At 42.5% G+C, this 25,313-nt stretch overlaps 1 protein-coding gene and 1 long non-coding RNA gene across 6 annotated transcripts in view; both read left to right on the forward strand.

The window, feature by feature from the left end:
• The window catches only part of ccdc9 (coiled-coil domain containing 9), a 26,964-nt gene extending 8,672 nt beyond the window's left edge, over positions 1-18,292 (forward strand). For 3 of the 5 annotated variants that reach the window (XM_087177813.1, XM_087177815.1, XM_087177816.1), the window contains 9 exons: positions 98-279; positions 1,011-1,072; positions 2,869-2,913; positions 6,040-6,160; positions 6,522-6,654; positions 7,280-7,838; positions 8,008-8,652; positions 9,525-9,704; positions 15,094-18,292. In XM_087177813.1, coding sequence (XP_087033939.1) covers positions 98-279; positions 1,011-1,072; positions 2,869-2,913; positions 6,040-6,160; positions 6,522-6,654; positions 7,280-7,838; positions 8,008-8,652; positions 9,525-9,704; positions 15,094-15,098 — 1,932 coding nt within the window. In that variant the 3' untranslated portion in view covers positions 15,099-18,292. The remainder of the gene's footprint in view (positions 1-97; positions 280-1,010; positions 1,073-2,868; positions 2,914-6,039; positions 6,161-6,521; positions 6,655-7,279; positions 7,839-8,007; positions 8,653-9,524; positions 9,705-15,093) is intronic. The other 2 variants (XM_087177814.1, XM_023420769.2) reach the window with 2 other exon arrangements.
• A 442-nt stretch (positions 18,293-18,734) lies between these two features.
• LOC147818297 (uncharacterized) lies at positions 18,735-22,150 on the forward strand. The gene is made up of 2 exons (XR_015438113.1): positions 18,735-18,978; positions 19,718-22,150. It is a non-coding gene; the product is annotated as an uncharacterized LOC147818297 (long non-coding RNA).
• The last annotated feature ends 3,163 nt before the right edge of the window (positions 22,151-25,313 follow it).

The following is a 25,313-nucleotide window of genomic DNA, read 5'->3' on the forward strand; positions in this document are numbered from 1 at the left end:
TTTGGGGGTGGTTTTTTTTTTTTTTTTTTTGCATTTTTGTACTTCCTTGTGTAACATTATTCATTTCTATCATTATAACCCCTCCCCGTCTCTGTAGAGTCGAAGGCCTGGTCCGAAAGGCTCTGTGGACATGACCATGTCCATGACCGGCCGGGAGAGAGCAGAGTACCTGCGCTGGAAGAAGGAGCGTGAGCAGATTGACGAGGAGAGACTGGCGCGCCATCGCAACGCCACAGGCCAGTGGAGACGAGAGTGGGACGCACAGAAGACTGAGAACATGTGAGAAGGGGAGGGGTTTTTAAAATTTATTTACTTGTTTATTTTTGACTAGATTTCTGTAATGCTGCCTGAGGAAGAGCACCAAGCTTGAAAGGTGTTGCAATAGAGACTGATCTGACCTTTTCTTCATGCAGCCGAGTGCCTGTATTTGAGCACATACAGAGAATTTCAAGGTCTCTCACTCTTTTGCATTTGACAGCTCCCTTCTTATTTTTCTGAGCACTAGATTCCTTATATGAAAATAAACAGTGAAATAAAACCTCATGCGACTCAAAGGTTACGAAACCAAAAAGTGGCCCGAGGGTCGGTTCTTGAGGTTTCGTGCACATGCTCGTGCTTTGTCTGACCATGTCAGAAACTAAAGGTGATTACAGGGGGTGGGAGGGTAGTGGGGGGTCGGGATCATTTAAAATGATAAAAATGATAAAATGGGGATAACTGTGCACATTGTCAGAAAGTCTTTCCTGATTGACACTCATAGAGATGCACTTGCTTCTTCACATGAAAAATAGCAGAAGTAGTTGTGTGATGTTAAAATGCTGAACTCGGGGAGAGCGGTATAGGTCCTCATCCTCGTCACACACAGACAGAGGACAGAGGAGGTGAGGGGGATAGAAAGTGTTTGAGTGCTTGTCAGTTGGGATAAAGATGAAGACAGAGTGCCGTGAGGAGAAGGACACTGATATTTTGTGTGTGTGTGTGTGTGTGTAACCCTGCGGCTGTTTTCACAGGTTCAAGGAGGACCCATATGTGGCTGCAGAGGGCATCACGTCCGAGCAGGGCAGCAGGAGAGGCAAGTCTTTGCGCACACACACACACACACACACACACACACACACACACACACACACACACACACACACCACTAACGTGCTGTTGCTGTGGTTACAAAACAGCTGGCAAGACTAGGGCAGCAGCAGACCCTCAATCCACCTCCATCCCATGTCTCCTGTCTGACCTGATGTCACTCCAACATGTCGTCACACACCCACACACACACACATCATACACACCGAACACACATCACAGGACACAACACCATCTCCCTCCTTCAGCTAATTAAAGCTGTTATGTAAATGGAAGTTGATTAAGCTTGTTATGTAAATACTCGCTGTATTTCCCTGGAGTCCAAATCAACCTCTGAAGACGAGGTCGTGCTGATCTGAGAGAAGCTTCACAAGGACACAGTGTTTCTTTATATGTGCTGACGGACTCTGTCCCTCAGTGAAGTAAAGTAAAAACAACATCAGCCCCGAGTCCCGACCAACTTAAACTGGCCAAAACATCTGTACAACGTATTAAAAACAGATGTTCACTAACAACCACTTGAATAAAGGAGGTTTATAAATAACAATTTTTCACTTTTAATTGTTATATTGATTATTTTTCTGATTAATCAGTTAGTCTATTAGATATCAAAAATGATAGCTGCCCATGACAAGAGCAAAGCCAATTTAGTTTTTTGAATTAATTAATCTTATTCTGACCTGCAGCAAAAAAGTCACCAAATAATTCATTTTTATGTAATTCTTTATTTTCGGGTGAACGCATTATCTCAGTGACGCCTTGAGAGGATTTCTTCAAATTTGGGACAGATGTTCACTTGAACTCAAGGATGAACTGAGTAGATTTTGGTGGTCGAAGGTCAAAATTTTAGGAAAATGTCTAATTGGATAAAATTAAGATGCGAGGATGTTTAATATCCAAAAGGTCAAAGGTCAACTTCACTGTGACATCATAATGTTCTGCAAAAACACTATTCTTAATTCAACACTGTGACTCAGGAACGACCTTGTTTCCAGCAACATGACTTGCGAAGGCATAAAACTGCAAGGCAGTTAATTGTAGTTACTTTGTAAAAGACAGTTACAACCCTGATGAGCTTTATGACATAATTCAACTCATGCATGTTGGTAATTTCAGTCAGTCATCCAAATAATTTAGTGTGGGACCTGTAATCCCAGTCCCACAGCAAAACAAGCCAAACTCAGTCTGAGTGGCTCTGCATCTTTAATGCTGCTCCTCTTTTCTACTGGATGGTTGGTGCTTGAAGTGCAAATGTATGCAGTGAATATTTTCATGAAACACCAGATGGTATAAAATGTTGTTCCATGCTAAAACATAAAGAGCTAAACAATCATAAAACAACTGCATCACAGTCTGGACCTCAGGAACATGTATTATCTTGAAGGGCGGCTTCATCATTTCCACATACGATACACATTATCTCTTTAAGGTGTGTGCATTTAATGTGAGTGTTGTTTAAACTGTAGTTTTATTAAGTGCAGCATGAAAGTGAACAGTGACAGTTCTGTGTAGAAAGTTTAATAATTAGAATAATGATTATGATTTCAACATTCTGAGTTAAAGGAAAACAAGTGTGTGAGTTGGAAGAGGGAAAATTGTGAGTTGTACAAGTGGTGAGACAGATTACCCCTCACCTCGGTGTCTCGCATGCATTGTCCTCTCCAGGGATAATGAGTTTTTGCTCAGTAACAAATGATGTTTACATGGTTATGATGTCTTTGCTTTCTTTCATGGACAAGGTGTGTGTGTGTCTGTGTGTTTGTGTGTGTGTCCTCTCTGCAGCCCGGGGGCGTAACTCTCGTGCAGAGCCTCGGGGCAGGGCCTCAGGTTAGACCACAGCATGGGACTGAGATTACTTTGTGTGTGTTTTTGTTCCATTTGTGTGTCTGTCTGAAGCACAACAACTGCAACCAAACCCAAGCTCACCCTTAACTCACAAACCTGACTCACCCCCCCGACAAAGCAGCCCTTGTAATGATTGTAATCATCAACTTAATTTACTTCTTATTTAACTGTAGTTTGCACCTGTGTATCCAAGTATCTGCAACTGAAACACCAACGTGAATAAGAAAATAACATCTTAAAGATTTCATTTTTTAAATCAAGCAATTACATTAGCACATTGCATATGACATGGTCTCTATTAATTTGCATCAGAGTGGTGTACTAAACACAGTTGTACCTGATGTTTATATTATTCCCATTTTGTGTTTGTTTTTATAATAAAGCGACATAATGATCTTTAAAGCTCTTACACAATCTTAAACGTCGCTTTACAAAACCTGCAAATATCCTGGATTTGGACTTTTCTCTGTTCATTAAGCCACACAGACCATATGTAGATTTTTTTTGTATGACTAAAATCAGTCAGCGAGCACTTGCAGGTGAACAGACTGTGAAAAGGGAGATTTAACCTGAGCCACAGTCCATGTCAGGGCTTTGCTTTGGAACTGGGTGAACATCTGTAAGGATTTGTGAATCTTTCCTTGAGGCTGGCAACACTTCAGACGCTTCTGACTGCACACACACCCACCTCAGGATGATGAACAGTGTTTTTAAATAGTTCTTAGTGTTTGTATGGCCTTCTCCTCAGATCACATGTGCAGTGTACCAGATCCTCCAGGCTGAACTGTGAACTGTGAGAAGGTTCAAACAAAAGCTGAGAATGAATTCCAACTGCTGTTCAGTCCTGGTTTCCTCCATCTCTGTGTGTGTCTAGATCTGGAGTGTATTTTAGAGGTTATGGCATTAAACCTGCCCCAAATTTAAGCCTGCATTTGCTTTGGCTGTCTCCACATTGTGTGTGTGTGTGTGTGTGTGTGTGTGTGTGTGTGTGTCTTTGTCTTTACCATTTCTAATTTCTGGAATGACTTGAGTGTCCTCTTCACAGCCCCGGGCTGCTCTGTTCAATCTCCTCATCTTCATCCTCTCAGTTTTTTCTTTTCTCCGCACTGATCCCTTCATCTCTTTTGTGCTTGTAGCTTTCTCTTTCTGACCTTTTTTTTATCACGTCCTTCCCTTTCAGCTCTTATCCACCTCCCTCCCTGCATCCTCTCCCCTGTCGGAGCTTTTGGTCTCTGACCTTCTCTCTCTTCATTCCTCCATCTTCTGTTCTTGTTTCATCCACATTTTTTCATAATTTTGACTGTTTTCTCATTCCTTCACACCTCTATGATTTTTGCTCTGCTTCTCTTCCTTCTATAATTTTTCCCTATAATTGGCTGAATTCGACTTCTTTCTCTTTTACAGCTTTTTATTTTAGGTTACCTCTTGTTCATTTTAGATGCGTTTCTGTTAACCTGCTTCATGCTGAATTTGAAATTGCAAACTTAAAAATGAGTAACAGAGACACATGAAAAAATGTATGCGCTTGCACGATGTGGACTATTCAACAAAGTAATATTTTGCAAAAGTGAAATGGAAACACTTTTTTTTCCGCATTCAAACCGTGGCGCCCGCCGTATCAGGCCCCAGGGAGCCAGTTACAACCGAGGGACAGACTGATGGAAATTCATCGTCACGTTATCACAAGAAGAGAAAACGCAGCTCGATTTGCATAATATCCCTCAATGGAAACACAGACCATCTGCAACTGTGTTTTGTCAACTTTCCTAAAAAAAACATCTGCGAAGGAAACCCAGCTACTCTGACATCCATTCCACACTAGCGTCTCTTCTTCCAGCATTATCCTCATTATTCCTCTCTCGTTCCATCCTCTGTCTCTTTTTTTCCTCATGATGAAATAGGAGAGGTAACGTGGTCTTTCCTGTTGTAATACACAGATTGTGACTAAAATAAAATAACGCATATTTTTGCTTAAACATTTATTATATCACTTATACACTCAGTGTATTGGATACACCAGGCTAAAACTAAACCAGTCTAATGCAACAGGCCTGTAATAAACTCTGCCTCCATCAAGTTTATAACCTTCATTTTCATTTTGTTTTTTGTTTTTTTTAAAGAAAGGTGTTGATTCAACTGTACGGTCATTTCGGAGGAAGCAGTGTGTGGTGCTGTTGAGCTGTATTACATTATACAGAGAGGTGTTTCTGTTTCTAGCCCATATTCACTGATATAAATGGTGTGGTCAAAATAATAGAAACACCTGTCAGTATAACTGCTGCCCTCCACTTGAAGACATTATTGTAATAAAATATGCGTTTTCTGTATGTTACACACAGTATTATGGAGGCCAGTCTTCCTCTTCCACTTTCACATGCAACAAAGAGACACGAGGCATCAAAATCTGTAAGACTGTCTCTTTCCCTCCCACCCGCGTCCATCAGTCGCCCACAGAGTAGCAGACTGACGTCTGACCTTGTCTCAGAGTTCAGATGGACTCTGCAGCAGTTTGTCACTGCAGGACTGCTGCTGTCACACAAGTCTTGACTCTGTTGTTACGTAAGGTATTGACTTTCAGACTGCAGCAGCAGGAAGGGGAGAAACAGACCAAGCAACGGTAAACTGATTTTGTTTCCACTAAAGACCCGTTTAAATTTCTTTAAAATAGTTATTCAGTCCAGAATTAACTCACAATGTGGTTAATATGACATACATTTATTGTACATTAACATATATATATATATATATAAAGATTTTTATCCCCCAAAAAAGAGGAAAGCTCTTCATGGTTCTTAAGGCTCATAAATGTGAACCTTTTTCTTAAAAATTGCGATTATGTGTTGATTGTATTGTTTCATAATATTGACACACTGTATGCCCCATCTGGATCATGAATTTTGATTCATGCCTTTTTTAAAAAACGACTTTTACGCATCACTTGCTGTGAGGTAAATGTCCTGGGTCTTTTTGAGCAGCAGCTGTGACAATGATAAACACACGTCCATCACCTCCTCTGTCGTCCTTCTGTCCCTCTCCTCTCTGATTCACCCTGCCTTTAGATCAAGTATTGCAAAACAACTTTACACTCACCATTAACATCTCTTCCAGATGACACTAAGCGGCCGCCTAAAGTTCCGACGTTTGGTGACTTCCTGTCCCAGGGAAGGAGCCAGGGGCCCCGAGGGGACCGAGGCAGAGGGAAGGGCCGAGGACAGAAACAGAGCTACAGGTAAATGTGACTTGGGCATCACAGTCTGTCCTCGACCTGTCGCAGGATGCTGAAGGTGTTTTTGTGGTTATCACCTTTAAAGATGGCTGCCCAACCTTACAGGAAAAGTACAGTCGTGTTGTTAATAATGCAACTAATCATTCTTTTCAAGATTATAGATCAGTTATTGATTTGGCATTTTTCTTCTATTATTTATTCTTCCGTCTATAAAAACAAATCATGATGTCATTCACATGGTACAGGTTGAAGTTGTCCTCTTTCAGTTGATGGATTGGTTTAACGGCGCTTTAAATCAATGGGGTTTATTTTATATTGTTATGAAAACATAATGTCATGTTTCATATCCGGATGCCTCTGACAGCATGCATGACAACCGCTGGGAAGGAGAGAAAGAAGAGGAGGAGAAGGAAAAGGAGGACAAGACAAAGGCGGAGGAGAAGACAAAAAAGAAGGATACAGAGGAAGAAAAACCCAAACCTCCCACAGCACAGAAGGTAGAGGAGCTTCATCTGGATTAATAATGCAAGAAAAGTAACATTAATGTAGAAAAGATGGAGGCAGCCGGAGACTAAACTGGACCAGTTCATGTTGGATGTGTTTTCTTTACTGTCTCTGTCTGGCTGAAAACCTGAGAAAAGACAAAAGTTACTAAATACACACAAAGTGCTTACTCAAAGAAACAACCAACCAACATTTCAGAACAGTAGCTTTAAGACACAAATACAACAGCTATGATCAACATTTTACAACACAATAGGAGAATCAATGGAGTTGTCTTTCAGCTCATTGTTTTGGTCTTCCTGCCCTGTGTCTCTACTGTTTTGCCTCAGTCTCAACAACACTGATTTTTTTTTAGAGCCACAAACGGTGGACAGGCAACATTGGCGACTAGCTGGTGAACATATAGTGGCGCAATCAGCTGCTACAGAGTTAGATATTTTCCTCAGGAATAGGTGGAGACCAAACCTAAAGGAGAGTGAATATTGCCTCTGCTGTTTGGTTCCTCTTATCAACTGCTTGTTTCTACTTAACACAAACAAAATCAGTTATCACAGTTTTAAGTTTGCAAACTCTTTGCAGTTGCTTTCCCAGTAATCCCCTCTTTCCATCTTTTCTCAGGTGGAGGAGAAGAATGGAGACGGAGAGGAAGACGACGACGAATGGGAGGATGCCAGTGATGGAGAAGACGCCGAGGAAGCGGTGGAGGAAGGGAGCAACTCGGAACACGACTCCAGGGGCGACGAGAAGAAAGACACTGGGAAAGAGAAAAAACCAGCCAAGAGCAAAGACAATTCCCCTGCGTCTCCCAAACCTCGTTCTCGATCTACATCGACAGGAAGCCCCAAAGAGCAGCGGACTCCCAGGCCGAAGGTCCGCATCCCTCCCCCAGCAACCGCTCAGGAGTCACCAGAGGGAGGCAAGCCCATCAGCCCCTTCTCCCCACTGGATGGCCACCAGCCTGTGTCAGATTGGGGGGAGGAGATGGAGATGCTGTCGCCCCGGAGCAGCATGGGGGGCGAGAGCCCCCTGAAACCTCCGAGTGCTGAGGCCAGCCCCCCCCAGAAGAAGGCCCAGGAGGAGGAGAAGCAGCAGCAGCAGCAGCAGCAGGAGGAGCAGACAGAGAGCAAAGCTGCCAGCTCCAAAGAACCTGCTGAGCCACAGAAAAAGGAGGATACAGGTAAGATACCTAACTCACACCTGAGCCATAATATGAAGTTATTACAGTACTATTGTGAGACTGCTGTGTATTGTGTGTACCATTGTGTCCCTTCGATTTTTGTCTTGTCTCATGTCTGCTCGACTCTCCCTGTGTCTTATCTCCTCTTTCTCTTTTTCCTGTCCTCCAGAAGAGGCTAAACCCCAGCAGCCTCCGATAGTGTCAGCACCGGAGCCCGTGGCAGCACCGGAGCCCATGGCAGCACCGGAGCCCGTGGCAACAACGGAGACCGTGTCAACAACGGAGACCATGGCAACAATGGAGCCGGTGGCAGCACCAGAGCCCGTGGCAACAACGGAGACCGTGTCAGCACTGGAGCCGGTGGCAGCACCGGAGACCGTGGCAGCACCGGAGCCCGTGGCAGCACCGGAGCCCGTGGCAACACCGGAGCCCGTGTCAGCACCGGAGCCGGTGGCAGCACCGGAGACCGTGGCAGCACCGGAGCCGGTGGCAGCACTGGAGCCCGTGGCAACACCGGAGCCCGTGTCAGCACCGGAGACGGTGGCAGCACCGGAGACCGTGGCAGAACCGGAGCCCGTGTCAGCACCGGAGCCGGTGGCAGCACCGGAGACCGTGGCAGCACCGGAGCCCGTGTCAGCACCAGAGCCGGTGGCAGCACCGGAGACCGTGGCAGCACCAGAGCCCATCCCCACAGACTCTCCCGCTGCACTGCCATCTGACGACACCCTCTCTGATATTTCTGTCCCAGCCCCCTCTGAGGTCACTGAGGCTGCTGTGACGATGGACGAGGACACACCTGCTGCTCCTTCACAAGGTAATAGAAAAACCTCAAAAAACAACCAAAACAAGAAGGAGACTAGGGCCGATTTAGCAGCGTGACACTGTGAAAGGTGTTGCTTGTCGTGATGAACCTACAGAGAAGTATCAGCTGAATGAGCTGCTCCCCTCGGCTTCACAGAGCTTTATAGTCAGTCGCAGCTCATTGTTTATCTGTTTAGGTTCATCTCACTGCTCATTGTGTTGTTTTTGGCCACACCAGGCTGATCAGGCCACACCTGCTCAGCATCAAACAGCAGACAGACACAGTTAGAGAGCAGCTGGTGAACACATTGGAACATTTAACTGCTAAAGAGACAGATATTCCCCTCAGGAGTTGGTCTAGACCAAACACAGAGCTAAAAGAGAGTGGATATTGAAGACAGTTTTGCAGGTATGAGGTCATAAACCAGAATATTGGACAATTAAAATTTTAACCTGATGGTGGCACCAGTTGAAAAATAAAGGGATCAATAAAGTTATTAGAGCTCATCCTGTGGGGGGACATGAATGTGTTGTCCAAATTTTACACCAATGACAAAGTAGTTGAGATATTTCAGTAAAAGCCAAAACTGTAATCCTCATGATGGTGCAAGAGGGAAAAGTCAGAGGATCATGAAACTCAGTAGGATTCATCCTCTGAGGATCATGAATGTCTGCATAAAATGTCATGGCAATCCATCCAGTAGTTGTTGAGTCTGGGCCAAAGCGGTGGATTAACAGACCATCATGACCATCCCTGGAAATTAAACGGAATCAATTTATGAACATACACATTTATTTAATTTTGAATAGTCAAGTGTTTTTGGACAATAAAACTTATTGAAGAGATCCGTTGAGTTAGATCACTGTTATTTATCTCTCTGGCAGCAGAAACACTGGACACTGATCCCTCTCCCGCCGTCCTGGAGGCTGATCAGAGCTTCTCTGAACCAGCAGGAGGGAAAGATGACGACACAGCAGGAGATAAAGATGGCGACACGGCGCCAGCTGAGACCAACGCTGCCCTGACAGCAGAACCAGTGGAGTCCTCAGAGCAGACGTCCTCAGGTGCGGTTCTTATCAGTAACTTTGAGACAGTGACGTACTGTAAGAAATCCCCTGCAGCTTTCTAACGTTCTCTCATGCTTCACTTTGCGTTTTCTTTTTTTCTTTTTTTTTTTTTTTCTTTTTTTTGGTGAATGTGTTGGTTTGATATCCTCATCTTTGTTCTCCATGGTGCGGCTCTCTCCCTCGCTCTGCTCTTTTTGTTCATTCCACATATAAATAAATAACGGTGGGAGCTGTTTGGTGGCATGACAAACCCAAAGATATATTTATACCCTCACACACACCAAGCACAGCATTTTGCCTGGTTTTTGGATCTGACACGAGCCTGTCATGTCGTCACTGCCTCCTCCAACCAATCAGGACCCCATCTCTTGTGTGACACTCCTCTTGACTGTCTTCCTCCTCCTCCTCTTCCTCCTGTGATGGACTGAAAGTACTAACTCCACCTATTGTAATGTGTTGTGTATACTGCCCCTGTTCCTCCTCCTCCCGTTTTCATCTTCCTCTACATGTAAAACCTTTTCCCTTTTGTTCCCTTCCTCTTGTGGCTGTGATGAAAATGCTTGCCGCTTTGCATGGGATGCTGCCTGCATTACCATACCTTGATGTGTACAGCCTCTCGTTCTCTCTCCTTCACTTCTCCTGGTGTTAATGCAAGTTTGTTAATTACATAACGAGTTTGTCTCTGCTGAGGAGAGGGAAAAAGAGGAATCAAAGTGAAATGTGACCTTGTGCTGTGTGTATCTTGTTTTCTGTACATTCATGGCATCTTGGGAGCCAGGTGTTTCCTGTAAAACTGAAATTACTACAATGTGTTTTTAATATAGGTCAGAGCTACTTTGCTGCATCATTGTCTATCAAAGGTTTTACACACATAGATGCTACTGATTAATATGTATAATAATATGCTCCAGTATCCAGGCCATCGCTAGCCATAATGCCCTTTATTGATTTGCTGCACATGAATATGCTAGTTGGCAAAACTCACAGTTGAATGTGCTGAAAAAATCTGGATTTTAGACGGTACACAGATTGAGAGAGTGAAGCCTCAGCCAACATGGATGACATCAAGTATCTGAGCAGAGCCAAATGAGGACTTGATTGAACAGAGGCTCTTCTCTCTGCTCTGTAGATGTTTTGCTATTAGCCACGCCAGCTGTTTGGCTTTATAGGAGAACACTCACTGTCAGTCGGTTCACCATGTTGGTCCAGGCTTACATATTTCAACAATTATTTAATGGATTGACATGAAATTTGGTTCAGACATTCATGCCCCCCAGAGGTTGAACACTGCTGGTTTGGTGATCCTCTGACTTTTCTGACATTTGTAATTCAGTGTAAATTTTCATGACAACTATTAGAAAGATTGCCATGAAATTTGCTACAGATATTCAAAGTCCCAAGAGAATTAATTCTACTATACTAGTATATTAGGATACTTCTGTGATTCCATGACTTTTCATGTGCCACCAGCAAGTTAAAGGTTTGACTTCACAGTGAAATATATCAACATCTACTTGCTGGATTTTATTCAGACATGCCCAGACCATGTGTTCTGAAAACTTTGTTGACGCCCCTGAATCTCCCTCTGCCACCATCATCATGTTGGCAATGTTAGCATGTTAATTAGCAAATGTTAACATGGTTAACATGGTAAATCTCATAAATATTAACATGCTAGCATAGTCATTGTTAGTATGTTAATGTGAGCACATAGCTCCAAGCCCCACTGTGCCTAAATACAGACTCACTGAGCTGCCAGCATGGCTGGACACTCCTGGGTCTGATTCCTAAATGATCTGCACATAAATGATATTTTACTAACCTGTTTGGTCTTTATTTTGGATCAGAAAGCAAAAACTTGTACGTTAAATATGAAGAAAATCTAGAGAAGATTTTGACTTTGGGCTATGATGTGGCAGTGTGATCTGACAGTTCCTTTTTGCCATGAATGCAACCTTCTGTCTGCTTCCTGTTCAGCTTCTGATTGGCAGGTCCATGACCTTCCAGGGAGAACTTGACCTCACCTGGTTTCTCTGCATGGCTTCACTGATCGTGTTAATGGCTATGTTGGCTTAAAGTGTGTCTGTCATTGTTTTACCTGTATGTTTGAACATGACTGTTTCATCTCCCCTGATGAAATACATAATGGACTGTGTTGTTTGTCAAGTTGTTCTTCATTTAGTGAAAAACCCATAAAAAGCCATTATTGTTTCTGAGGTTGATGCAGCAGCAGATTCAATCAAAAACAAGCACTTCTTATAATAATGCCACATGAGATTGCCACTTGGTGAGTACTTGGATCCAAAGCATCTCATGGTACCATGAATCAATAGTGTGCATATTCAGCAAGGGAGCCATCAGTGGGAATAGAAATCACTCACCCTGGTTAGAATCAGTGCTCTCCTCTCATCACTGAGATACATCACCACCTAATCTCCCTGTCGGTCTGTTTCTTTCTGCACACTTTGGTTTCATAGTGAACTAAGTGGAAAAACCACAGACTAGAGGAAGTCCCGTCATTAGCTGCTCTCCTCACATACACTTAGTTTGTGGTGTAATTACTTTGGCTAATAGCTAAGTTTTAAAAAGCAAATATTTCTGAATCAACTTGTTCTCAGACTTTCCATTGTGCAAAATCCAAGTTTGTAAGAATCCAAAAACCAAAAGAGGACTAAATTAGTTTCCTCGCACTTTAAAGGTCCCATATAGTATAAAAGTAGATGTCCATGTGTTGTTTGATTATAAAGCAGGTGTAGGTTCTTTATTAATACTCTGAAAGTATCAAAGCCTCAGTCCACAGAGAATCATTCAGAAGAGAGCCTCCTCTCTTCTGATTGGCTCACTGACCTGTTGTTACAATGAGAGAGAGGATGTAAAAAGAAACACAGTAGAAAAAAAGTTGGTATGTTGTTGTTTTGTTTTGCAAGTAGAGCTGAAACAGGGCAAAACAGACATTTTAAGACGTCGCATTGGGAGATGGGCCAAAAATAATCATCAGATTTTTATCAGATAATAAAAAGAATAATAAGTTGCTGATCTATGTGGCTCTTACTCCAACAAATTGTGTCCAGCTGAGGCAGCTGGTTCCTGTACATTTACTGTACATGTAGTCAATCTGTTTACTCACTCTCTCTATCAAAGACTTGTGGCTGAAACATGTTGATAATCTTTACATTTTTAATTGTTGATGTTTAATATAAGATGAAAGGTGAGATGGACACAACCATTATAACTGTAAGGAAAGATTACTGTTTGCTCCTTTTTATTCTTTGGTGTAAAAAGACACACTGATTGCATTTACACTTGTCCTGATGACTCATTTGTGATAAACAGCAGAAGTCAGATGAGCTCATGTGGGCATTGTGTGTGTTCATGTGCATGGACACAAACGCACAGTTCTGCTGATGGAAGTGCGTGGCAGTGTTACTGTGTGTGTTGGTGTCAGGGTGGAGATCAGGAAACCAGGGAAATTAGAGGCACAATTAAGTTTTTAAAAGGCTTTTCAGAGGAAATGAGCTGCAGCCTGCTGGACAGATGACAGTGCAGATAGAACAGATACCGTTTGAAGTCTGATTGAATTAAATCTTGTGATGTTTCTGAGGCTCCACAGTGGATGGAGATGAATGACGTAATCAAGTACCAGCAAACACCCCCATTAAAAACCACTATATCTGTTCCAGTGATCTTTGAGTCAGTGCTGTGCAAACTCAGAGGACATGAGCATAGGGAGATGTGCAGTATGTATCAAAGAAAAACTGATGATCCTCCACTAACTTTCAGCAGCTTTTAAAGGTCTTCTTTCACTTGAGTCGATCTTAGAAGATCAACTGTTTTAAAAGTACCCAGCATTTTTCACTTTGAGTAGTTTTCTACATACAGGTGACAAATTTAGGGTTGCAACAAATCATTATGTTCATTATTGATCAATCCAGGAATAACTGTTTTTATGAATTAATCTTTTAGACATTTAAAGCTTTGATATTTTGGGAAATTGCGCCTATTCACTTTCTGGTGTTAGCACTCGATGAGACCAACCTCATGTCTGTATGGTGAATATGAAGCTACCGTCGACAACCAGCTAACCTAGCTTAGCACAAAGACTGGAGGTATAAACGGCCGGCCTGGGTCTGTCCACCTACCGGCTCATGTAAAGCTTAATAATTAAGACCTTACAACAAGTTTGTTGAGAGCTCCTTATTTTCCTCTTCTCCTGTGTTTAAGTTGAAGGGTTGATCCATAAGAAGACATATTTGTAGTTTTAAGAACCAAAAACCATCTCAGTGTAGTTTCACATCCCTTCTCTCAGGCTTCTCTCTGGAGCTCTAGTTACAACAGGTCAATCAGCCAATCAGAAGAGAGGACGCTTTTTAAGGCTCAGTTTCTGAATACAGGCTGTGTGCATTTCTCTGTGGACTTTTACAGTATTAATATAGAACCTAGACCTGCTTTATAATCAGAAAAGACATAGAAATCTTTATACAATATGGGACCTTTAAGTGGTAAAAACAATAAATCACTATTTTACAGAGCAGTATGTGCCAGACTGTTTCTTAGTGTTTGTACAGATTGAACCAACAAGATATCAGGTGCTGGTAGGTGGAGTGATACCTTTGGACAGAGCCAGGCTTGCTGTTTACTCCCTGTCTCCAGTCTTTGTGTGAACTTTTCCTTTATGTCAAGAATTGCTGAAAAATGCCCCTCGATCCCCGAAGGTGGCGTGTTATTTTGTCTGACCAGCTGTTCAAATCCCACAAATTTCAGGATTTGACATATAACTGAAAAAAGCAGCAAATCCTCACATTTGAGAAACGAGAAGCAACAAATATTTGCCTTTTTTTTTTGCACGATGGGTGACTTAAACAATTCACCATGTGGTATGAAAACTGCCGTCAGTTTATTGATTATGTGATTCATCTTTTCAAATTCTTTTTATTTTATATCACATATATCTTCTTACTGTATATTTACATCATTTACATTTTTTTTTAGACAAGAACATGTTGTGTTGAGGATGTAGGATCATGAAAATGCAAGTTTGTGACATAAAGATCAGGACATGTTGATACACAGTTGGTCTGTGAACGGTTTTTCTGCAGCTGTGTGATTCAGTATTCATGTGATTATCTCAGAGTGGCTGAATGAGCAGAGTGATGGCAGTAATGCTGTCACAGGAAAGATTCTCCCCTGGGGCTGTTTGCTATAAAAATGTGCACACTTATGGTACTGTGATCTGCTTTCGATAAAAGCATGAAGCTCAGTGACACATTACCCCACACACACACACACACACACACACACACACACACACACACACACACACACGTTCCTGTTCCAGCATGTGTGACCCCCCAGCACCACCACTTCCTCCCTGTGTTTGTATCAACAGGCTGAAGCTGCTGGGAACAAACAGACTCACTTCTGAGGAGGATGGAGGGATGAAAGGAAGAGGAGACGTCTGAGGAGCATCACACTACTCATCACTGGAGTGGCCATCACGCATCTAAATCAAAAAAGAAAAATAATGACTTAAACTGTCATGAGGAGGAGGAGGAGGGGGAGGAGGAGGGACTGTGCACCGCCGCCATGGACAGACATCTTTTCAGCGCTCTGTCTCTGAGCTGTTTTAATTCTTCTGGATCAATGGGTCCGATCACCTCTGAGCAGTCGCTATCTGTTGTCTCACTCTGTTAAATATGAAGACATCAGGAGTAAAATGTCCACCAGTCACTGGTTTTCAACACTGAAAAGCTTCATGTTTTGTTCTCACAGTTTGTGCAGAAGACCACTTGTGTAGACATGTTGTCACGGGAGGATTGGAGACTGAGGTGACATGTACTCAGAGCCTCGCTGCTGAAGCAGCGAGCTCAGTTTCCCCTCTGAGATTTTGTGTTTATGAATTGACCCCATTGAGTCTGGCAGCTGGAGTCAGTTGACCCATCGCTGAGCTATGAGGAGTGTTAGATAGGTGATAAGTCTCATCATTTTAGAGGTCCACATCATTGTAGACACAGTGTTTGTTTGTCTTGTGCTCGACTGCCTCAGGAACAAAACAGGTTAATGTCTGTGTTGGTTTTAGCTCTTCTCACTAGACTTCTCACTGCAGCTTGTGAACCTCAATGTGTGATGAGTTAACCAGCCTTTGTACAGCTGCTACCAGGTATATGATTAGGAGAACTCCACCGATTCTGACATGACACTCATGATGCACAGTTTCTTTTTAAAAAGGATTAAAAATCAGCGAGAGATATCAGATACTATCTTTTCAATTCTTGCATTCAAAACCTGGTACATTACCCACAATGCAACTCAACCGCTGCCAGTATGGACAGAGATTTGAGTGTGATATGCTCGTGTGTCTACTCTGCAGCAGAGATGAGGAGTGGGCTACAGAGGTCTCACTTCTGTCTACCTCCACACCTACAGATTTATTTTTATTTTCAAACTTCTAGTTCTCAGACTCAAGTGACATCACTTGAGGGCATTTCTTAGGCAGACACAGCTCCCTCTGGAAACACTAAAGGCTTCATACTATCACTTTCACATATGCACTTGTGCTCCCCCAGACCCTGAAAACCAAATTTAATGTGTAAAATCGATGGAATTCCCCTTGAACATAAATGGCGTAGCTAGTGTTGCCTGATGGTTAATTCACTATCACACAAGCTCCAGTGTTGGATTAGAGACTGGCGAGACCGTTAGTGTGAGTTACATGTGCAAATGAATATAAAGGATCAGACTGTTAATCTTCCTGCAGAACAACACTGGTTAACCCTCAGCCACTAAACTCTTACTATCATCTTGAGTCAGCTTTTATTCAGACATTATTTACACACTGTTTATTTTAAACAGTTGCTCTAACGTTAAATCCTCTGTGACTTTTCCATCGCACTGATCTCAGATCCATTAATCTTTATAATGTAGTGATGGGTCTCCACCCTCCAGTCTGCCCGGCTCTTTGGTTTTATTTTGTGGATTTTAATTACTCCGTTTGTAAGATTGTACATGCAAATACTTTTGTTTCTCCTATCAGACCCCTGACACTTTTTTTTTTTTTTTTTTTTTTAATGATCATCATCAGAGAAAATATTTCTAAAAATATCGTAACAAACAGCTTTCAAAAACAAGGATCCTTCACACTGTTTACATGAGCTTCACTGCAGGTAGTATGATGCTCTGAGTGTCATTCACTGTATGTTGTACATGAGAGCCAGCTGTACAGGCCTGCTGTGTGTGTTGCAGAGTAACTGGCTTCAGTGATGCTGTCGCTCAGGTGTGGATCAGAGTGACCGACTCGCTGTTTGAGGAAAAACTTTGATGACTTTTGTCATTTTTGGCTGATGCTCTCACCCGGATTAACTCGTAGGATCAGGTGTCTCGCTTAAGGGCATCATGTGACGTCTTCACACTTATTCCCTCATCTCAAAAATACCAATCATGTACTTTAAGCAGTGGGTGCATTTGCTGTTGTTAATGATGTGGTTCTGTGTCATAATCAGAAAACATATTATAGTTTCACTGACTCAGTCTTTGCTTTCATTTTGAGACTGGTGGGTTGTGAATCATCGGAGGCCAGTTCTACAGGGGAATCTGTCACATCCGTCTGGTAAGATTTCCCCTCTCTCCTTAGATGACACACTGCCTCTTTAAATAGACAGTTTGTTTTTTTTAAATCAAGGGTTTCATCCCAAAATGCTTTAATGAAAACAACCTTCTCAACGAGATATTAGTGAGTTATTGGTTTTACATTAAAAATTCATGTTTTCAAACAGCCATAATAACAGTCTATTTGGATGAAATTGTCTAAGGTGCACTAACATGAGTTACTCCTTGCATAAGGAATTTTTGGGCTGCAGTGTTTTGTTTTAATAGACAGCTTTGAGATGAAACCCTCCACTCATACCTCAGCAGACCAAGGGCTTCAGTTTGGTTTGTTTTGGAGTTTGTGCTTTGTTTTCTGCAAACGGCTCGGCCTTTGAATCATGTTAGTTGTAGCGGCTCACCTGTGGCGTTTGAAGACACAGGGCTAAGTGGGACGCTTTAATGTTTTGTGTTCTCTATCAGAGGAATAAAAGCGATGCATTTGAAGTGAAAGGAACTGCAATATGTACAGTTTTTAAATAAACATTCCACAGCTGGGTGTTTGTGCAAAATGTAGCCTGTGAGCTATGAAAAAAATATTGTTTTTATGTTTCCTCTTTTTTGGTTTTGCATATGGATGTTTATTTTTCTGAGCTTCGATGACAGATTGTATTTAAGGCCGTAGATATTTCAATGTACACCCATATCTACAACGTCTTCCTGTTTGATACATGAAATCGCTGTGACGACTAACAAGGTTTGCGTTTTAGGGAGTGGTGTGCAGCTGTTTTCAAAAAATGATCAGGACAGGCATGAATCTGAAACTGTAGCTTTTTAATGTTGTCGAAGCCATGGATGAGATAAATGTCCCCATCAGCTCACACATCAGGCAGACAGACTCCAGATGTTCGTACAGCTTTCCACAACGTGACCCACATGAAATGTAAAGCACACTGTTGCTTTCAATTTTTGTTTTTCTCATTTAGCCAATAAATGTTTTTCTCTGATGACGTGTGTTTTTATTTTTTCTGTAGATGATGATGTTCAGAGCTGCAGACTGAATCCATGTCGGATTAAAGATTGGATGCTCATAATATTTGATCAAACTGCGGATGATTACATCCACTGAAGTGTGTGTGCTGCTAACCCGCTGCCCCTCTGTTCATCCACCACACACAGACACATGAATTTATGTCCTGCTCACCAGCAGGAGCATAAAAACCATTCTGCTTCATGCACACACTGAATGGCCACAGTGCTGCGTTGTGCTTGAATCTTGTCTTCAGCATCATTGTGACCTTGGCCGCTGCAGGACAGGAAGAAGAATGGCCCATAGTTCTTCTTTTCATCTCCCGTCCACAGCACATAATGAGCGTTAGAAATCCCCACTCAATGCACAGCCTGTATTTTATGGCTGCGGCTTGTGATTCGTGTGTGTGTTTTTTTTTTTTTTTGGGGGGGGGGGTGTTCTGATGTCTCTTTTATGGGCTGAGACGACCGGCTGCAGAACTTGCATGAGAGAATCAGAGGCGTTGATCTTTTGTGGACGATCACTGCATCTCTCCCATCTTCTGCTGCGGGACGTTTCCCTCAAACTATGACCCAATCGTCGGGTGTTGCGTACTTTCAGCCCCTCCTCGTCCGGAGCTGCGTCAAGTCCGACACAGACACGCTGAGCGGCGCCGGAAACGCGGTGAGTGCTCCTTCAGAATAAGAGTGAATTGTTTTCCATCATTAAAATTATAGTCCCGCAGGCCTTTAACATTGTGCTTTCATCTCAGTAACATGTAGTATAAAAGCAGTTTAAGGCAATACAACGCGAAATGTGAAGGAATTTTAGCTTGCTTGGCAGACACCTAAAATGATTTACAAGTTTTAAGAGAGTGAATTATTTGTGAATGCCTTTGAAAATATGCTAACACTGACATTAAAATGAGAATAAGGTGATTAAAAAACATTAAGGATGTTTAAATGAATTTAAATTAAACGTCTTTTTGATTTGATTTCCATTGGGGAAATTCTTGAAATAATCATTTTACTTGTCTGTTCTGGGTTAAACAAGTTACCCTTTCCATAAATCTGCCATGTCAAAGGCTGTAAAGTATCAAGTTGCAGAAACCTGTGATCACCCTCCTGTGGTGTGTAAACACTGTAAATAGCCTGCTGGATATTATTGTGTTTAACTTTATTAGTTTGAAAGTGAATGGAGCTAAATAGGCCTACTAATAAAGTCATTCATCCACATCTCAGTTTTTTCATGCTTACCTGTTCCCTCCTATCTGTGATTTGATGCAGAGTTTATTTGTTTGTAATACTATTATACTGGTCTTAACGAGTTAGAATCCAGTGCCCTACTTTTGTTTGCACATTTTTTGCAGCGACAGTTTGTTTTATTTTGAGATGTTTAACCGGAAACGGCTTCTTTTACCCAGGTTAACTTGACAACGGTCCCATCCAGCTGATGCCACGGAAAGCCTCCTTGAGTTCAGTTTGCCCGGTGCGCTCAGAGGACTTAGAGGGGTCAGTGAGCTCCACCGTCCCGCAGACACAACACCAGGGGCGGCGGCGGAGGCGGCACCCGAGCAGCTGCTCTGCGGTTCAGACTGCATCCTTTACCTGGACCGGAGGAGAGGAGAGGAGAGGAGAGGGGGGGGGCTGCTGGCTCTGCTGTCCGGACTCAAATGAACACACAACAGTCAGCGGAGGAAAAATCGTTGGAAACGGTTTCAGCGCTCAAACCAAGATGAAAGCGGCCAGCAGGCAAGTCACCGTGACCGCAGAGAAGCTGAACGGGGACATGAAGCGGAGGCCAAGCTATCCCGGCGAGCTGCGGGCCAAGCACGCCAACATGTCAACTAAGATTTGGGTGAAAGTGGCGATGGCGATTGCCTATTTCCTCTGCGTGTCCGTGGCCGCGTTCATCCTGGTGATTTACTATGTGTTTTTCTGGACACCTGACCTACAGTACAACAGCACCTGCACCGAGGCGCAGAACCGCACCGACGGCGCGCCGAGGTTTGGATGACTATATAGCACGCACCCTCGCACGCACGCACACATCTACACATATCATGTAGGTGTCGGCACACACCTAACAGGAGGCTGCAGCGGTGACGGATGGGAGGGGGAAGGTGCACAGAGAGACATGACTGCATCCAGAGTTTGGGATGCTAACTGAGGACCTGAAGGAGGACAGAGGAGGCAAGTGCTGCCGGGATGCATCAGTGTTCCGCATGCAGGATGCAGGTGGGGGGGGGGGGTTATTGTTGGGTTTTTTTTTCTCCTGCTTTACTTAAACACACATAGCTGAGAGGGGTTTCATGTTGTTAGTATTTTATTGTCTCACAACTCAAACCAACAGGGGTTCTCCTGACCAATAAGAGTCCGTCTTACAGATCTGCATTAAGGATGTTTTTTTTTTGTTGTTTTTTTTGGTTCCTGATTCAGTGTTTGGGATGTTTCACTGTGTGGGGGATAAAATGGTGGCGCTTCTGAAAGTCAAACAGTACAAACATCCCCTAACTGATGGGTGGATTATGAGCCTGGAGACACAGACATGTTAAAGACTCCCTGAAATGTTTGAAGATGAACCAGAATCAAAACTTTTCAAGTGCTGCTGAACTTCGGTGTTTAGTTGATGTTGGAGATGATGAGGAGCTGTCAGATCCACACTGACACTGCTGTACAGATACTTCACTAAATACTACAGCACATAGGAAACCATCACAGACGGCCTGAGATGACGGCTCTGTTTTCTTAAAGCAGAGCTGACGAATGTTACTATGGCCTCTAAAAGCAGTTTTGATAGTGGATTCAAAAATGCCCAAGTCGCTTATCAAGCAAACATTGGTTCAAGGTCGTCACATGTCGGGATTTGCTGCTTTCCTCTGTTTGATTTGACTGTTAATTGAATATTGTTTAGTTTCTGACAGTATTAACAGTAGTTTTAATATGAAAGAAGAAATCAACAAAAACAAATGGTATAATACAAAATACTTTGATCAGGAGAATAACATGTGATGTGGACGTTTGTATTTTTAGCATCTTTGTGCCCAGGAGGCCGGCTCAGTAATCCATCCATGCTTCCCAGTGCTTTTCAAATATATCATTTCTGCCACCTTGAGAACCTTTGAAACCCAGACAGTGTCTCCTGGAAACCGCACAAGGACCTTCATACACTCAAGACCCCCCTCAAGGATCCTTATAATCCCTGAATCCCACCTGAACCTTGTGGAGCATCCTCAGAGATTCCCAGAACACGCTTTAGGAAACCACCCTGCAACCACTGAAGAACTCTTGAACCCCCAAATGAATCATGTTAACCCCTCAAATCCTCAGAGACACTGTCAACGATCTGATCCGAATGCACCCCCCTCAGACCCCCCTTCAAGGTCCCCTGAAGGACTTCACTCTGTGATCCACTGTTCTGCACTAATGGAGATTTCTTTTTAAAATATGCCTACAGAGGAATGACTGACTTTTCTTTCGTTCACAGCTGGATGCTGTTTTTATTCAGGTATCTAGAGGAATTTAAAGCGATACTGTACTGTAGCAGAAGTAGCCTAAATGTGTGATCTCTGGTAGCTCGTAGCTGTATGAAATGCAAGGCGATCACTCACTATACTCTCAGTAGTTGCAGAAATTTTACCTTTTTAGAGCAACTTTTGTCTTGCACCGCCTCACAGAATGAGCGTAAAATATTCAATGCAATGTCACGTTTGTACCTCTTCTTGATGACACAGTTTGTTCACCTCACTTCCTGTTCATAATTTATTCTACTGTCCCCAAATCTATTAGACTGTTTTATTTACAATGTAGCCTTGAGAATCTATTGTTATGATATAATAAACTATGCATTTATTCCAGTGTGGGTGTCGTCATTGTGTGGACATGAGCAGAAACAGACACCGCAGCAGGTCGTGAGGTGTCATCCTGCTCTGAACTTTTCACTAGAAATGCCAGGCTGACATCAGCCGAGTGCTGCTCTGAATTTTACATCTGGAACATTTCTGCTTTTACAAAACAAACCTCTGTGGCTTTCTCCAACATCCACTTTCTGTATAAGTCGCCGGATTCTGTAAATTACAGCAGGAAATATACTCGTAGAAATACATTCAGCCCTTCACAGCACGGCAGACAGCTTGGCCTTCTCCTCAGCCCTCGAAATCCACTGACCTTTCTCGTGTTTATCCATTATTATTACAGTTTGGGAAGATGGAGAGTGTTTGTGAAGTCTTCCAAACTTCCAAAATACTTCACAGTACAACAAGGAGCAGAATCAGTCATACGTCCTGTTTAATAAACAGTTACAACCAGTGAATTTGTCCTTTTAGATACACAGCATGTTGGAAACAAACCTCCCAGATTGTTCACTCTAGTTATTTTTAGTGGGTTTTTCTCTTTTTGTATGTGTCGGATACTGTTAAACTTCACCCTCCAAACTGCTCAAAATGCTGTCAGTATTTCAGCATTGATGGTTATGGTGTTAAGTTCCTGTCACGCACAATTCTGTTATTTTTATAATGATAATGTTTTTTTTTAGATCCGTTTTGTTTCTGAGACGAATCACATACAAAGTGAAACACAGTTAAAATGCAATTAAAAATATTCTGCACATACATGAGCTGGACACTCCACTGCAGCTGGGACACAAAAACATGATCAGGTGCAGTTGAATCCAGCAGCCCTGCATTAAATACAGTCTTTTTTCATTTTAGATTCGGTGATGATTCACCTCCATTGTGATTCTTGAAGATTGTTTAATGCTGGGAGGTGTTTGTGTTATTGTGTCCGTACTCTGCTGTGATCCTATGGGCAGCTTGCAGGTGTGTGTGAAAGATTATTGATGCTCTGGAAAGCAAAACCAAAATGAAATAGTTTTAATATTAGTAATATTTAATATTAGTCTTTAAAACTTTAAAAATATCAGAAAGCATTTGAGCAGCACACATCTCTGGAAATTCTTAAAATGTATAGTTTCAATAATAGAATATTTTGAAGGACAGCTTCACTTCTGTTGTAAAACAATACTCACATCCGTGTATACTGAAGCTGTCAGGCCTCGTGTTGCAGCATGATGTACACAATTCCTGGGAGCTTAAATCATCCCAGTTCTCGCACGTCCTGCACAGTCACCAGACGTGTCTCCCACTGAGCGTGATTGGGATGCTCTGGATCTGTGTGTACGACATCGTGTCCCACTTCCTGCCACCAGCCAGCAACTTCACACAGCCACTGAAGAGGAGCGGGCCGACAGTCAACAACCTGATCTACTCTGTACAAAGGAGATGTGACGCACTGCATGAGGCAAATGGTGGTCACACTTTTTTTTTTCTGTTCCACAAATACAGTGCCAAATAAATAACTTTTTTTTTCAAAATGAAATTTGACATTTTACTGTGGCCTTTTCTCGTGACCAGCCCCGGGCACACCTGTGCAGTAATGATGTGCAGTCAGCGTCTTGATATGACACACCTGTCAGATGGATGGATGATCTTGACAGAGGAGAAATGCTCACTAACGTGGGTTTAAACACATTTGAAAGAAAGCTGGAAGCCTTTTGTGTGAAAAATGGGAGCAAAAAACAAAATAGTTGCATAAATATTTTTGCTCAGTGTACACAAAGGGACAAGTTTACACTGAAAAGCCTGCAGCTTCGGGACATACTCACCTGATTTGTCCACCTTACTGATGAAACCTATGAACTTTACATAAACTTATGAATACATTTTTACACATTTGGATTTTGTCTCCATCACTTCTATTGACAACACATTAAGAAGGGACCTCTTCATGTCCAGTCTGACCATGAAGAAGATTACACACAGAGACAGAACCTGCTAACGTATTAATATGAGGACCTGACTGCTGTTCTAAAGAAGACTGGAGCAGTTGTGACCTTTTCCTTTCATGTGTGTCTGGATCGAATGTAGCAGCTGGAGAGCTGGAAACTTCTTAAAATGTCCCACAAAGTGAAACCTGGAACAAATTGATATAATTTCTAATGCTTTATGTTACCATGGAAATGAGTGCAATAAAAGTGTATTTGCCCATAAAGGTTTATTTAACTTGAAGGAACAGTTTCAAAAGTTTGCAATCATTTCAGTATGAATACCACTGATTTTATTTAAATGACCCATATGTAAATAAATGGGAAAGTGAAAGTTAAGTTTGGAAGATGTTGTCTGATATAGGTTTTAATATAAATGACTCGACTAAATCTAAGTTTGTTTGTTTTTTTCTGTGGCTGCAGGATGTTTTTTTTTTTTATATGACAAACAGTGCAAACAGCAGAGCAACACACACATCACCTGGTTTTCCTTACGTATGTGGAGGCACCTTAAATGTAGCAGAACTGGCTTTTAAACAAACTTAAACAAATATCAGTTTGTATTTGATACAGCATATTGTTATAATGATCATCCATATTAACTAGTATTTCTTCTAAATTACATATAAGAGGAAGACGGGGAAAACAATGATGTGTTTGAGCCAGGTCACTCTCATCACTGCTCAGTGTGTGTGTGTGTGTGTGTGTGTGTGTGTGTGTGTGTGTTGTCAGCAGTGGTTTTCTTCTTCACAGGACACAGCAGCCGTGACCTGGAGACGAGCCTCGTGTGACTCAGCAGAGCTAGCCGTCCTGTCTGGCGTGCTGCTGCAGTTCAAGCCAACAGGAGCTGTTAACACCTGACTACCATCACTGGACTCTCGTTTGCTCTTCCTATCTCTCCGTGGGTTCAACATGAGCAGGCTGGATGGAAAGAATATGAAAACCGAAAGAACAAATTCGACTTCAAGGTCTCATTATTGTTCATTTATCATGATCTTAGTCCACTGCAATGCAGAAGAGGAAGTGTGCACTTCATGATGTTTTCAAAATAAATGTAATTTAGTTGAGGAGGAACTGATTGAATTCCAGGACTTGCTTCCTGCCAGTGACTGATCCACAGCTGAAGTGACGTCATCTTGCTGATGGGAGGGTCAGAGGTGAAGTGGTTTATTAGTGCAGACAAGCACTTAAGCTGTGAT

Source organism: Seriola lalandi, unplaced genomic scaffold, assembly GCF_002814215.2.
Source record: "Seriola lalandi dorsalis isolate HSWRI2012SDOR001 ecotype SW California unplaced genomic scaffold, Sedor1 jcf7180002054657, whole genome shotgun sequence".
NCBI classification, from domain to species: Eukaryota; Metazoa; Chordata; class Actinopteri; order Carangiformes; family Carangidae; genus Seriola; species Seriola lalandi.